Source organism: Cariama cristata, unplaced genomic scaffold (assembly GCF_000690535.1).
Source record: "Cariama cristata isolate BGI_N322 unplaced genomic scaffold, ASM69053v1 scaffold6855, whole genome shotgun sequence".
Taxonomy (NCBI): Eukaryota; Metazoa; Chordata; class Aves; order Cariamiformes; family Cariamidae; genus Cariama; species Cariama cristata.
Window position 1 is genome coordinate 6818 of NW_009619131.1, and position 15665 is coordinate 22482.

At 35.9% G+C, this 15665-nt stretch overlaps 1 protein-coding gene across 1 annotated transcript in view; it reads right to left on the reverse strand.

Annotated features, from left to right (window-relative positions):
* Positions 1-6979: 6979 nt before the first annotated feature.
* Positions 6980-15665, reverse strand: part of SLC27A6 (solute carrier family 27 (fatty acid transporter), member 6) — a 17681-nt gene continuing 8995 nt past the window's right edge. Inside the window, exons 6-10 of the mRNA XM_009701111.1 lie at positions 15077-15167; positions 12707-12905; positions 12252-12349; positions 10257-10387; positions 6980-7156 (exon numbers count right to left, since the gene is read on the reverse strand). Coding sequence (XP_009699413.1) covers positions 6980-7156; positions 10257-10387; positions 12252-12349; positions 12707-12905; positions 15077-15167 — 696 coding nt within the window. The remainder of the gene's footprint in view (positions 7157-10256; positions 10388-12251; positions 12350-12706; positions 12906-15076; positions 15168-15665) is intronic.

Consider the following 15665-nt stretch of genomic DNA (forward strand, 5'->3'; position numbering starts at 1 on the left):
ATTTCTTAAAATGTTCTTTTAATAAAAACCTCTATTTGTAGAAAATGTTGGAAGTTGTTAAACTTGTTGGACATGTAAAAATTTTATGGTTAATCTAGTCCTATCAAAGGAAACAGACAAACAAGTGCTTTTAAGCCTAAGGGAACACTAACAATGCCAAATAAAATTAGCGATACCACGTAAAACTATTAGGGTATTTTAAAATCAGCATGTAGAACATGAATTAGAATGCCATGCAACACTGCAGTTGCCCCTGAACTTTTAATTGTGTTAGCTTGCTTTCTGGCACTTTGTTTACCTGCCTGAGACTTGGAGCTCCTGCACTGCCTAATATCTGCACAGGGTAAAAACTTCCCAGCATGGCAAAAGCATGTAAATCTCATCTACTTGCTTCAGATCTTTAAAAAAAGCAGCATTATCAGCAAATGAAAGTCCTGGTATTTTTGCAGCTAAAAGGATTCCAGGTTTTGAATAAAGAAAGTGGTGTCTTCTGTATTTATTGTTGAAATTGTTAATGTGTTAAGGATTTTTTTGTCTTTTATAGGACTTTTTTGCTATTACCAGAAACATTTTGGTCTGCAAATGAAATATTCAGTCCCTCAATTTCTTTAAGGGTCTTCTTATTCTGTAGGTCACAGTTGTTTCACACCCATGTGTGACACAGCTTAATAAATTATATTTTAAAAGCTTTTCTGTACTAAAAATTCTTATTATAATATTTTAAAATAATTTTTATAATGATGATTTGACTCTGGTTTAAACACTGAGTTTCAACTGTTGTCATTTGTTTAACGTTGTTTTACAGTCCCTGGTGAAATTGTTTTATAGTTAAAGAAATGTCTCTTTCTTAGAGAAAGAGGCTATGTAACAAAACAGACAAGATGCTGAAGTCTGATATGATCACGGAAAGTACCTAAGGAGAAGCAAAAAACATGAAAGAGAGGTTAACACTGGAAAAGATGACTGAAGACTTTGAACTGTGAAGCAGGTGAAAGTGTATGGAAAAATACCTGACTCTGACATCTGTTTACCACAATCACCTTACAGATCTTGAATTTTGGCAGGTCACCTAGACCTTATTGATGCATACAGAGTAGATTACTTTTATTCCTGAGACAGAACGCCTCCTGTTTTTGAATAAAAATTACAATGCATAGGGTGGGTAGGGGCCCCAAGAAGTCATCTAGTATGTCTTCACTTTAAAGGAAATTCAACTATAAATAAAGTATTCCTAATATTTATCTCACCAACAGATATGGCTTATGAGAACAACATATGCGACCAATCCTTGTGCTCATATGAAGACAGATGATCTCCTGTGAATACCCATCATGACTGGTTGGCTGCTTTTTTGAGTCACAGTATGATATTCTCAAGTAAGTCTGTTAATGAGCTATTGGAAATACCCTGGCCAGAAGCTTAGGGTACCTCTAAGCTAATTTTTGTTTAAAAGCTTCCAGCAACATATATTTCACAGCCTCCTCAGCAGTCTACCAGTTTCTATTAGTATTTCATAATACCCAGCTGCCTTGTTCTCTCCTCTCACCTTGAAAGTAGTGTCTGGTTCAGTGTTTCAGGCATTGAGAGCTCTTCACCCAGAGATACTTTCTATGCTGCTGCTCTGCTGCTCATAAAAGTGTGTGCTGATACTCAGGTTTTGCAGGGCCAGGGCAGAATGAAGGGAGACCCATGTGAAAATTAAGTCCTTTCAAAGAGGACTTTTACTTCACTGTTCTGTGAACATCTAATTTAGGTGCAACTCAAAGCACCCAGGTTTGAAAGCTTTATCATTAGTAGGAAGAGAGAGGCACATTCAGAGGCAGCTTGCATGCTTAATTAGGTGAGTGGTATGTGCTATTACTGCTGGACGTCATTAAAATTACCTTTTAGCATTTTTGGTTGTATTTACATGAATGAATGCAAACATAGCCAAATTCCTCTTTCTGTGCTCTGAGCTGTTCTGGCAGAGATGTAGCTGTGTTAGCCTTGCAGAAAGAACAAGCCTTCATGCAGGTCAAATTATCTTGGCCACTGTGCTTTGTACCCAGAGTAACATCAATGGTTTTGTGGTTGGAGCTTGCTTTGCATGGCTTGCTGGAGAATGAACAGCCTTGATCTGCTTGTTCCTACTTTGGAAGACATGTCCTTTGATTTGGTCACTCTAACCAATAAATTATCTTCTTCAAAAAGTTCCTGATTAGTTTTTTTCCTTTTTGTGTAGGTACAATTCATTCTTTCTTACATTTAGTTCTTTACATGTTTTCCATCTTACTGCTTCCCTAGTTTATCAGGACTATTTTGCAGTCCACTTGTACTGGTAGCTAAAAAAAGTGCTGGTAGCTCCACCATTGATGGACAGAAATTTATCAGTATATCTTTTGTTCCTTCAACCAGAGATTAACCAGAGATTAAATTACGATTTTTAACTGAACTGGAAACAAAAGATATGTCATTACATTTCTAGGGCTTTTAAAAAACATTGAGGATACACTTTTAGATGGGGTGAGGTAGGACATAATTTGCTGCCTGTAAATATGTGCAAGTGAATAAACTACTGACTTTTAATTGTGCGGTTAGGGATAAAATTGTTGGCTTGTGGTCTTCATTATTTTAACTTTTTCTGGAGAATGAATGTTGGGAAGGAATTGAATGTAGAGAGTAAAAGGATGAGGAAGAAAGGAGGCAGTAAGAGGCAGACAGTGTTCTGTACTGTATCTGTGTAGTAAGAATAAAGACAGGTAACCAGACTTTTCTCTGAGCTTCTGGGACCTCTCTAATATTATGCCTATTATTAGAAAATAATTATGTTAAAACAGTTTTAAATATTAACAGTGTCCTGGGCTGCATTAGGAGGAGTGTTGCCAGCAGGTCAAGGTAGGTGATCCTTCCCCTCTCCTCCACACTGATGAGGCCATGCCTGCAGTATTGTGTCCGGTTCTGGGCTCCCCAATACAAGCAGACATGGAAATACTGGGGAGAGTTCAGTACAACACGAAAGTCATTACGGGACCAGAGCATCTCTCATGTAGGGAACAGCTGAGTGAGCTGGGACGCTTCAGCCTGGAGAAGGAAAGGCTCAAGGGGGATCTCATCACTGTGTATAAATACCTGAAGGGAGAGTGTAAAGAAGGTGGAGCCAGGCTATTTCCGGTGATGCCCAGTGACAGGACAAGGCAATGGGCACAAACTGAAAAACAGGAGTTTCCTCCTGAACATCAGGAAAAAGTTTTGTACTGTGAGGGTGACGGAGCACTGGTGCAGGCTGCCCAGAGAGATGTGGAGTCTCCATCCTTGGAGATACTCAAAAGCCATCTGGGCAGCTGGCTGTAGGTGTGTCTGACAGAGCAAAGAGTTTGGACCAGAAGACCTCCAGAGCTCCCTTCCAATCTCAACCATTCTGTGATTAAAAATCAGAGTACTGCTGTTTTGTAAATTCTGTGCATTGGAACACTAGAGAGGAAAGCAAATACCAGTAATGTTCAGAAATACTACCATCTTGTGGTGCCTGAAATGACCAAATATGCTGATATCACTCCTGCAGTCAACTGTTTACCCACACAGTGTATAATTACCTGTAGTGTCTACATGCCTCCTAAAACAAGCTTTCAAATTAGTTTTGTGATTCCTGAGTACTATTGTAGTAATTTCTTTCATTAAATTAGGTTATTTTGGTTTTAAAATGAAACACCTTTTAATTACTTTGCAACAAATTATTATAAAAGATTATAAATTATCTATGGCTTAGTAGCATATAAAAGATTTGTTTATGAAACAAAAGGCTGTTTTGAAAGGTTCTGTGACCCTCAGGAAGACTCTCAAAGCAGAATAAAAAGATTCCTTGCTATGCAGAGCTTACAATTGATACGCTCCTTCTAAGCTTATATGATAATACAAATGTAGGGACTTCATAGCAGCTTATATGTTTTATAATGCTTGGTAAAGACTTTGTCCCCATTGATTTTAGCACGGGGGATACTAGCATGCGTTAGTGTCATACGACATCTAACCTTTGTAAATATCACTCCCCCTGGCACTAAGTATTATGCCTTTATCTGTTTGCATTATCGTTCTCAACTACTGGAGAAATTTTCTTTATTTCGTTAGAGAAAATAAATTAAAAATATATTTTTCAAAAAATCTATATAGTTTGGGGTTCTTGATTACAATGTATACAAAATTAAGCCAAAGCTTCTAATATTACAGCTAAATATGATTTATAGTTAATGTAAAATTATTATGCTGGCAATTTGTTTCACTTGATTTAACGTGCAGCATAGTTTGTTGAAAGCAGTATGCTATGTTAGGTGCAGTATTTATCACTTAAGTGCATTATTACATCTACAAAATTGTGCTATATTAGACGCTTTTTATATAGCTTCATAAACACAAAAGGATGCCTACTTTCTGAAAATGACTGTCACTGTAGACCTTGAAGTATTTTTCTTGAGATTAGTAAATGATGATAGCAAGTTTATATGAGTAATGATAGCAAGTTTATATGAATAATGATAGCAAATTTATATGACTAGCATAACAAATATTATTGTTCTTTTAAAATCGGGCTACAAATAAATTATAGGGCTTCAAGTGTCTGTCTGTGAAACAATTCTTTAATACCTTGTATGAATACTTCCGGGTATATTTTATGCTCATGGGGACAGTTCTATTATGTAAATTTTTTCTGGTTGGCATATGTGCAAGTGAATAAGCTGCTGACTTTTAATTGTGCAGCCAGGGATAGAATTGTTGGCTTGTGCTCTTCTTTACTTTAACTTTTTCTGAAGAATGAATGTTGGGAAGGAATTGAATGTAGAGAGTAAAAGGATGAGGGAGAAAGAAGGCAATAACAAACAGACAGTGTTTGGTACTACATCTCCATAATAAAAATAAAGTCAGATAGGTGACCAGACTTTTGCCTGAGCTTTTGGGAGCTCTCTAAATGTTGCAAACTTGACTGTATTGGTATCTGCAGTTACATAGGGATAGTCCTTATAAAGCTTAATGATATACATGTTTAAGGGGTGCATGTGTGTGTATTTATACAAAACTTTAGATGGTAGGAAAAATACAAATATTTTGTTCACAGTAGCCAGTTCAGAGCTGTCTCAATACCATGTCATGATCTGAAAATTGTTGACATTTTGGAAATAAGATGTCAGCTTACAAGATGAGCTCTGGGTTAGCCCTGTCGTTTCTCATGTTAGAAGACCACAATAGAAGTAGTTGGAGGAACCACTATATTCAAGAGTAACTGATCCCTTCCTTTCTTAACACTGGGATGCCCAGAAATTGAGAACTGTTAGCAAGCTTTAAGAAGTTCATTGCCTCAGTCAAAGGAGATTTTTGGGTGATCTACAGTCACATGTTGAATTCAGACCACTGGAATTCCTTGAGCCCTCCTCAAACCCATATTGTGCTCACTATTCTTCGTAGTCCATGAATGGCCAATTAAGAGTAAGAACTTGAGAGACTGTTTTTTTTCATCGAGCTCTGCTTATCTCTCTCCAAGCTCAGAAACCTTGTGTCTCATGGGAGATGTCAATGTGTAGGTAGTATGCTGGATATAGTATGCTGTCCAGTTCTGTACACTTTTTTATTTACCAGCTTCTAGATCTCAAGCAGCCCATTTTCAGTGGCTATGTTAAGTCTTGTAACATACACTTCTTGTAACTTGGAATGGCGAGGCAGCATGATGGATCTTGAGAGGAACACTGCATCATCAGGGGTTACAGGTCTTTATAATCATAACTGAGTTTGCTTGTTAGTCATATTGTTTCTTATGTGAGATAATGAGCTTTTGTGGGGTGCAGCTGGCTTCTGTTCTGTGCTTCTACAATAGACAAATAATGTTCTCATCAGTTACTGTGTTTCAATGCATCATGGCAGTAGTAGCAGTATTAGCAGTGATAGTAAAAGCACATACTGAAAACCAAGAAAAAATAAATCTCCTCTTTGGGAAAAAGGTAACCATGCAAGTTTATAAAATGGGCTCCAAATGGGGCAAGAATTAGCTTAATACAATAGCTATTTTGTTCATCCTGACAACAGATTATGTGAATTCAAGGAAATATACAATAGAGAGATTTTTCCCTCACATAAGGGTGGACTTGTTTGATTTTTAAATGTAATCGAGAATGTACAGCCAAGAAAAGTAAATCCAACAGGTGTGCTAATATTATATTCTCTCATCTGCTTCTACCTGTGAAACTTTATAGCACCTTTTAACAGGTTGTAGGTGTTCACTTCCAGCAAAAGCTGGAAGTTATAGTCATTTCTGTCCTGTTTTCGTGAGAATTCTATTTCAGGGATATGACAAGTGGTAACTAAAAGAAGAGGTCATGTGCCAGCAGGGATGAATTTTTGTAAATAGTTTAATCTATGTTAGTTCTGGTGTAAGTTGTGAAAAATAATGACTACTAAATACTACAACTGTATTTTGACACTGGACATTTATTTTCCATACAAATCTGAAATTGAGCATCACATAAAATATTGCAATTAAATATTACATAACAAAATTAACAAACATTGAATGGAAGTCTACATGCAGTGCTTGTGCAGTATTTTGCTTATCTTTCTGACTACCCATTTTGTATTTTAATAATGCTTATGACACTATTAATCTAATAATTTATGCATTCTAAAAACAGAATCAGCATTGTGATCTAAAGGAGTAAAATATTCAACTAAGTTAAGATACTTGTGGCTTACACAAAAATAATTTGCATCGGTGAGAAAGGTAAAATAAAAATTTGCACGTGTGAGCCCTGGAAGTAATCTGAGCAGATACAGTACAGCTGACATCATGCCCGTGACTATTGTGGCTCTGTCTTATGAAGAGAGATTCTATGACAGTAAGACTAATTTGATTATCTTATGTTTTTAGAACCAATATTGCGTAGTGGCTTTTGTTGAAATAATTGCAAGACTATATTTGAAATTTACTTTCTGTATTGTAAAATAGTTTTATCGGTATGGTTTATAAACGTATTTCACCCGAAACCACGTTCTTGTATATCTCTCTTGTCAAAGGAATATAGGAATGTGCAGGTTCATGCATGAAATACAGAGGTTCAGATATAATTTCTGGATTAAATCCTTCCTTCACCAGATGCATTTTCTGATGCTTGAAAGTTGCAGTGATTTGCATAACATCCTAAAAAAGAAAATTCAAGTAAAGTGCAATATTCCATTTCAGCCTATATCAGTGAAAATATGATGCAATATACTGAATAAAATTGATCATAGAGTTTTACTCTAGAATGTCTTCAGTTAGAATGATCTGATTCACAGGTGCAGTGAAATTTAAATCTAAATGCAGCTTTTATTTCTTACGTATTTCTCTGTCAAAGCCACATGCAAGCTTGCAAGTTTCTGTTTCAAAATAAGCATTTTCGTTACTTTCATTAGTGCAGCTGATCACAAAATCTGTAGTTTGTGGAACACTTGATGATGCTTTGCAGAGAGCTGACTGATTTTATGGTACTGGCTTTCCTCTGATTTCCAACTGCTAAACTTAATTTAAGACATTAAATACAAATATATTAAGTACCTTCCTGTGTTACTTTTCTATGTAAGCAGTTGCTGTACAGCAGTTATTCAGATGTCAGTTCATGAACAAGTTGGTCTGCACACAGTAGTCAATGTGTGAGAGCAGAAGTGGTATATAAAATAATCTCATTTAAAATGTGGCTCACATTAAAGGGCAAAGTTTAAAACACACAGTTCTCAAGCATTGTTACGACTTGTACAGTGTTTTCAATGTAGCGAACATTTTCTTTTAGTTCTCATGCTGAAACAGGCCACTTTTCAGCTCTTACTTGTTTTTCTGTCTTGATCTGTAACGTGCCTAATTTCCTCTTCATGCTGCTACTCCATTTCCACAACTCCCGTTTAGTCTTTGGCTTCTGAGCTGAGATTGCTAATAAGTTTGCCAGTTCTTTCTCTGTTTTGTCAGCACTTATGATAGGAACCATGCTTAGCCCACCAAGTCATTTCACACAGACACTAAATAGCTGACAGATGGTAATAACGTTCAATCATTACCAAGCAGGATTATTCCAAATTGAATATCTAGAGTGAATTTGTCTCGGTAATTATTTAAAAAGTTGATAAGATTAAAAGTTTAATAAAGACAGGTATTAAACATTTAAATGTGTATTATGAATACAGGTTGCTGAGATTTTCTGTTTAAATTATCCCCTGGTGTTATTTTAATGAAATCAGATTTTTCTGCTTGAAAATATGAGTTTTGATACAAAAAACCAAAACCAAGCCAAAACCAAACCAAACCAAACAAACAGAGCACAAATAATGCAAAACTGAAATCACTCCCTGGATGCTCTTAGAAACCTCTTCCTAATGACTTTCTGCAAACAAGAAATGAATTTAGAAAAAGTCAAGTGAAAAAACTTCTATCTCAGAGCCTCAGAGTACCCTGGTTCTTTGCATCATTGTCCCTGGGCCTCCACACTTCTGGAGTCAAGTCAGAGAGGTTGAGAAGAAGAACTCTGAGTCTGCCTGGGTTTCACAAAAGCAGTCAGCCATCATTGCATGTCTTATTATAAAGAGCCTACATATGAACTGATGAAGAGTTTCCAAGATTGATTTTATCTTAAAACAAATTTTGCATGAGAATTTAATATTTTTGTTTGTCACTCTTGATTAGGATGAACTTCTCAAGACATAGCTTTTTTTTCAGAAGGGACTTCACTTTCTGTCCACTTAGAAAACTGTGAGTTCAGCATTCATCCTATTATCCTCCCCTAAGATGTTTTTTAAAGTAACAACATGGTTTTTTAAATTTTGATTTTCTTATAACATTGGTTTTATCTTCTTTAATAACAACTTACACATGTGTAAATATTCATTAATTAGTACTGATAGTATCTTTGGTAGTAAGCTCCCTTCGATTAGCTAAAAAAAAGCTTTAGTCAGAGAACATAAAAATGCAAACAACTTTAATCAGTTGCACATATATAGACCCTAGAGCTCCATATAGATTTTCTCCATCTAATGGAACCATAAAGACAAGTCTGTTCCAAAGGATTTTCCCAGGAGACAGCACTGCTGTCCTGAGGCACCATAGACAGTAAAACCTATGCTAAGTGCATTTGAAGAGACATTTACTTAGTACAGTAACCTATTAGGGAAAAAATAGGTTTCCTCAGTTCTTTAAACTCTCAGAAATTTACACTTCTCTGTAAATGTGTACATTCTGTTTCTCCTCTTCCTCTCCAGTCTCACTGACTGTGTTATGTTCCCATCTTGTTCTCAATCGAATTAGTTCTTTTCAGATGATTTGTTGATATTTAGAAAGAGGCAAAACTACCAAATGCCTCTCAGCGTCCCCTAACAGCAGAAAACTCTGCTACAAACCTTCAGTAGATGTAATGTGGGATCCTTTCCTGCTCTTTGCAATTCATGCTCTCATGTCCTGTTACAGAAGGTCATCATGTGGGGAGTACACAGTGGGTATAATCCTTGGACTTCTAAGGTGCACGTTTAAAAAGAATTGTATCCCAGTTCTGCTTTTATACTCTAAAGCATGCAGGTACGTTTCAGTTCTCAAGACTATGAGATCTTCACTGTAAAGTATTTATCTGACTATTAGTTGTAAAGAACTAGATATTTCTTTGATATTTTGTCAGTAACATTAAATAATGATTGCTTCAAGAACACCTATATTTGGAGAAGTTTTTTAATGGATCATGTAACCCTTTTATAAGAGGACACTGTTACGTGTAATATTACCCATGTGCATCTGCCTAGTCTTCCATTGACTAGAAGAACACACTAGTTAAAGATGAAGAGCTTTGAAACAAAATCCAACTTTGCCAAGTTATTAACCACATCTAGGATTTTTAGGTATGAATGGCTCCTTAAAGCAAAATAAAAGTTTAATTCGTCAAATACAGGTTGCCCAGAGAGGTGGTGGAAGCCCATCCCTGGAGGCATTCAAGGTCAGGCTGGATGGGGCTCTGAGCAACCTTATCTAGCTGGAGATGTCCCTGCTCACCACAGGCGGGGTGGACTAGATGACCGCTAAAGGTCACTTCCAGCCCAAATGATTCTATGATTCTGTGAAATACTTGCTTATCTTCATAATAATAATAGCAACAATAATTCAGGCTGCATTACCTTTTGTGTTTCAGTTCTTGAAACTGTTTGTAAATTAATTCCTGCATTCCATGATTGCAGAGACCAGTTTTCAAGTCAGAAGATAAATACAAGTAGGAGGCAACTGATGGTCTTACCATGATTCTCACAAAACGTGGCTGGGCATAACTTGGAAGGAAGTCCACAACATGCTTATAAAGTCTCTCTCCATTAAAAGGTCGGTCAGGTTTAAGAACAACAGCTGCCATCCCTATTCTTCCTTCATAGTCTAAAAAAAATTGAGAGATGTTATGACGAGTGAGAGTGTATGTGAGTCCTCTGTGACATTTGAAGGGGTTTAGTATTGGTCAGAGCAAATATTTTCATATTGTGAAATATCTGCCCTATCCTTTCAGACATCATTGAGTATAAGATACATGATAGTTTATACTGGAAGACTTAAAGTTACTTTCAGTGTTTTTATTCAATTAAGAAAATGTCACCGATATGTTTTTATTAGGAATTCTGCATGGCCATCTGCTAGGTTTTCTTCCTACCTTACTCAGTCTTAACGTTGGTAATGTAGTGGCCTAATGAAATCTGAGTGACCATTAGTTCAATAGAAAGCTGAATGCACTTCCACAAAGGCTAGTGCAAAAGATGGACATAAAAATGTATGAGACTGTGGTCTATATAAAGTCTAGCAGCTATTGTGCATAGTATAAGAAGTGCTTTCTGCTCTATGCCACAGACAGATTAGTGACAAATAGGGAAGTGCCTCTTAGTAAATTACAAGCAACAAATTCTATTTGACATGAAAACAGAAACAAAACCCTTTTAAAGAAGTTATAACAAACATAGTTCCTGAATTACCTTTATTCAAAACCAAGTAAAAGTTTCAAACAGAGGAAACATCTAAATTAGAAGAAATGGGCTGCCATGGTTAAATCTTTCCAGAATGGAACAGCAACTTTGATGTGTGGGCAAGGCACTGGAAAGATGAAATATGGGTGTTCCCTTTTCATGAAAATTAACTTGCAGTAGTTTAATTGGTAATAAACTATAAAGTTTGTTTTGACAATATTTAAGACTCAAGTTGATTCAGAAATATGAAAGACTGTGCTATCTAGATTTTATTAATGATACAACCAAGAGTGAATGTGATTCTTAAGCTCTTGAGGTTTTGTTTTGATGTGATATTCACTGTTTAAGATAGCAACAGCCTGTTGAGGAGTTCTTGTCAGCTCCAACTAATGAAAATGAGATACGCTTTCCAAGTTAGGTTACAGTTTTGTTTGCGTGCACTTGAGGATGTCATCTCTCACAAATGAACACATTGACATTTAACAGCCACCTGCTGATCAACCATTCAGATTATTGCCTTTTGTTATTTTTATTTTCATATATCCTCTTTGAATCCATTGTGTCTCCCATCTCTCAGTGCTCAGTAGTAGCTTGCTTCATGACAGCTGCTTCTTCGTGTAACTACTTTCTTTTAATACTAGACTTTATTAGCCTTTGCCCAAAGGAAACAAAACAGCTATTCAGCACCACAAGAAAGTTTGCCTTCCTCAACCTGTTCATTCAGTGGGTGCATCTTCTGAGTGATTTTCCACCTTGTCATGTAATTTAGTTGCCTACAGTTTTTCAGCGTGGTGTCATCTTGTAATTTAGTTACCTACAGTTTTTCAGCATGATATTGTATATTTTTATGAAGCACCATATGTGTTTGGGAACATTCCAATTGTGACAAAATACATATCTTCTAGGACTGTATTTACAAGATAGTGACAGGTGTTTTCAGACATGTCATCTTTTAGTATGCCCCATTGTACCATTTTTCGGATGAAAGCCTGTAGCCTAAGGGATGTCTTCTGTAGTTTATAACTTTGTACTTCTTGCATCTGCGTAATGAATTTTAATTCACCTTGATGTTTCTGCCATTCGTTACAAAATTTCAGCATGTTGTATTTATTAAATACAGCATTTTATTGAAACTGAAATTGCAAAGCACTGTAGGAAAACCTGAATGGTCAGGTTGACACCATTTATTTCCTTACATACAAGTATGCATTCTGTTGCAAGAACAGAAAGGACAGAGTAGCGATTTACTATTTTGAGTTTATATTCTCAAACTGTAGGGAATGTCTTACTTTTTATGCTTACACCATAAACATTAACTTCTTGGACAAAATCCATCATGCCAATGATCTCCGCGACTTCTACAGTGGCAACGTTTTCTCCTTTCCACCTGTTGAAAATATTTTTTAAATTAACATAGATACTGGCTAATAAATTTTCATTCTATACTTGATTGTATGTCATGGAGTACTACTTTTAATGCGGACTACTGTTATTCTTAACTGAAGAGCGTAGGCAGATAAATCCTTTTCTGATTTAGTACCGTCTCATTTGAGACCCCAAACTTAAAAGAAATAGAAATGCCATGAGTCAAATTTGAAAAATTCTGCTGTGTTGGTGTGAACTTTCATGGGCTTTGACCGTGATCCTTAATGTTTCTGTTAAAACAAAATTGATATTCATCAGGTTCAAGTCTGCATATGTATGATTTCTTCCAAGCTCACTGGATTAACTGTCTGTACTATACCTGAACGTGTCTCCCACCCGGTCAGTGAAGTAGAGGAAGCCATCCTTATCTCTCACTAGGAGGTCTCCTGTGTTAAAATACACATCTCCTTTCACAAACACATTACGCAGGAGTTTCTTCTCTGAGGCTTCTTCATTTCCAGCATATCCAGAGAATGGGGCATCCTGAGTAACTTGGACAACTAGAAGACCAGGTTTACCTGCAGGCCATGAAAAGGGGTTGTAAAAAAACGTATTTACAGTGAACTATTTAGAACATACATTATCATATTAAAAATCTTTTGGAAAGCCACATCTCTTCTACTGATCTTATTGCTACGTTTCTGTAACTATTTCCTGAACAGCACAAATAGGTGAGTGGAAGAGGGAACAATTTTGCTTCCTTCTCTTCTGTAAGCTAGACCTTAGGGAAGAGCTTTTTGGAATACAGGGTACATCACTTACCCTGAAAAATTATTTGCCCAATGAAAGGATGAATATTCTGTCATTTCAGTACACATGGGGGCAAAACATAGCACCTAACCTCTTGTCTTTACGTTTTTCTGGAGGACAGGATTGCTACTGCTCTCAGTGCTGTGCTGATGTACAAATGCACGTTGTAAGCCATAATATGCCTGGGCCTCCAAACATCAAGGAGTCCCTGGGGTCTGTTGTTGCGGACTGTATAAGGCCCATTTATATCAAGGGCAACAATTCCATTGACTTCACTGGAATTGGCTCAGAATACCCTTTTAAAATGCCTTTTTAATATTCTGTATCTGTGATAGGTACTGGCTTATTTCTCAGTCTGTTCCTGAGGTTAAAAGACATTTCCATCTTCTAAAGATTTTTCTTGGTTTTCCTTCAACAGATGTATGGAGATGTTTTCAAACAAGTGGTTTTCTTCATAGCTGTATATCTGCCTCTTAGGTTAAATCGTCTTTGTTTTGAACTCTAAATGTGGAAGGTGGAATGAAAGCTCGTATTACCATTCAGAAGAACAGCTGGCATCGCTGCAAGTAGGATGCATGCTTTATAACGAAAGAAAAACCAAATGAAAAATGTTGAGTTTAAAAAAAGAGTTGTCCTAAGCCCCAGTCAATTTTGCAGGATGATTCTCTACTCCAATTTGGGAATTTCCTGTCATTACTGTCTCACATTACATTGAGTGACGACTTCAGAGTTATCTGAAAAATATGTGTAACAACCTGCAAAATTGTTCCGGTTCTGTCATGAAACTGGGCATTTTGTCAATTTCAATGAGAAACCAAGATTTTTTTGTCCAGTTTATAATGTAACTGTAGTGAGGAAGCAAATTCTTTTCAAGAAAAAAAGTAATCATTCTTTTGCTTGATTTAGATACTATCAGCAAATAATGTATTATCAGAAATAATTAATAATTGGTACTTTGGTTTCCAGTACTACTACCAGAATATAATATATTATGAGAAATTACTAGTAATAATTGCTGCTTTGATGACCAATACTGCTATGTGTCACTGAGATCTGACTTTAGCATAACAAATACTATAATTTATGTCAGCTGCACCAGCCTCTTTTTTGCCTTCTGGAATTTTATCTCAATGATAGTTAAATCTACATACTAAAACTAGTGATGTTAAAGACCTTTTTCTCAGAACTATTAACTTTGACACACATGGGTTGATGCGTGTGTACACAGACACACAGATATTTAATGTGACTTTAGTAAAATGCAGTGCTATGTCTTTTGTGAGAGTCAAGTTTTCAGGATTTTTCTCAAAGATATTCTCAACGTCAGACTATCTTGTTTTCAGCCTGAGAGCTTCAGCTCTTTGAGTAGGAGTACTGCATTCTAAGCAGGAGTTTGGAGATTCTGTGCAATTCTAGGTACTAAATAGTTAAATATCTTTTGGTCACTAAATGTAAAAATATGAAAAAATATTATCCACATTTTGAAGCGATACTGTTCTTCCTCAGAACTTTAAATTTGGAAATTAGAAAGCATCTGTAAACATCTGGTCTGAGAACACAGCGTATCTAGGAATTACTGTGCCCATTTTATTTGGAAAAAATAACCACACTAAGACATCTGATTTGTTCAGGAATATGAACAAGTTTTTGCAGGTGAATATAAAAACATTCTGAGCCCAGAATATTGATCATGTTCTTATATTATTGTATTTTTGGATATTTGGGTATATTATAAATATTTCTATATGTTATTGGGTATATTAGCAAGAGATCCCTATTTGGATCTATTGATAATATATTTTTCCTGTGTCATTTTCAAATTGTAAGTGTATGTCAAGAACCTGTTGCTCACAGAACAGAAAGTTAATCGCTGCCCCAAAATATCACCATCTAAATTGAGCTATCTCTTAGTTAATAGAGAACTAATATTTTTCCTTACCTATGGGTACTTTTTTACACCTTCCATTTTCATCCTTCATAAGTTCTTGTTTCCAGACATCATATTTCAACAACTCAAAAGAATGTAGAAACTAAATAAAAAAAAAGTGCATATGTATACTTAAAAACCTCACTGTGTTACTCATTTTCCAGTTGTTCTGATAAAAATTGCTTTGAATTGAGGATAGTACCCTGTTGACTTTGGAAGATTTGAAACATCCTGAAATACCCTGACAGTATTCTGAGAAGCAAATGTCAGAAAGTGTTCATATCATGGTAAGCAACACTAAGTATACATATACAGATGAAGCGTTCATCTCTCTTAATGGTAAAAAGAAATCTATTGTTTTAGAGTATGGTCATATTCAACTCATTTATATAAAGTAAAGTGAAACAGCGCTTTTGATCAAACTGGCAATTTTGCTTTAAAACTACCATCCATTTTTAAGTAGAGGCTTAGCATTACTGGAATGCAAAGCAAGAAGATTCTCTGACAAAAAGTCTCAATTTAATTTACAAATATCTAAAAAATTACTCCAGCCAGATCCAAGTGGAAACTTGTAGCTCACTAGTTTGATTTAGGCATTCCT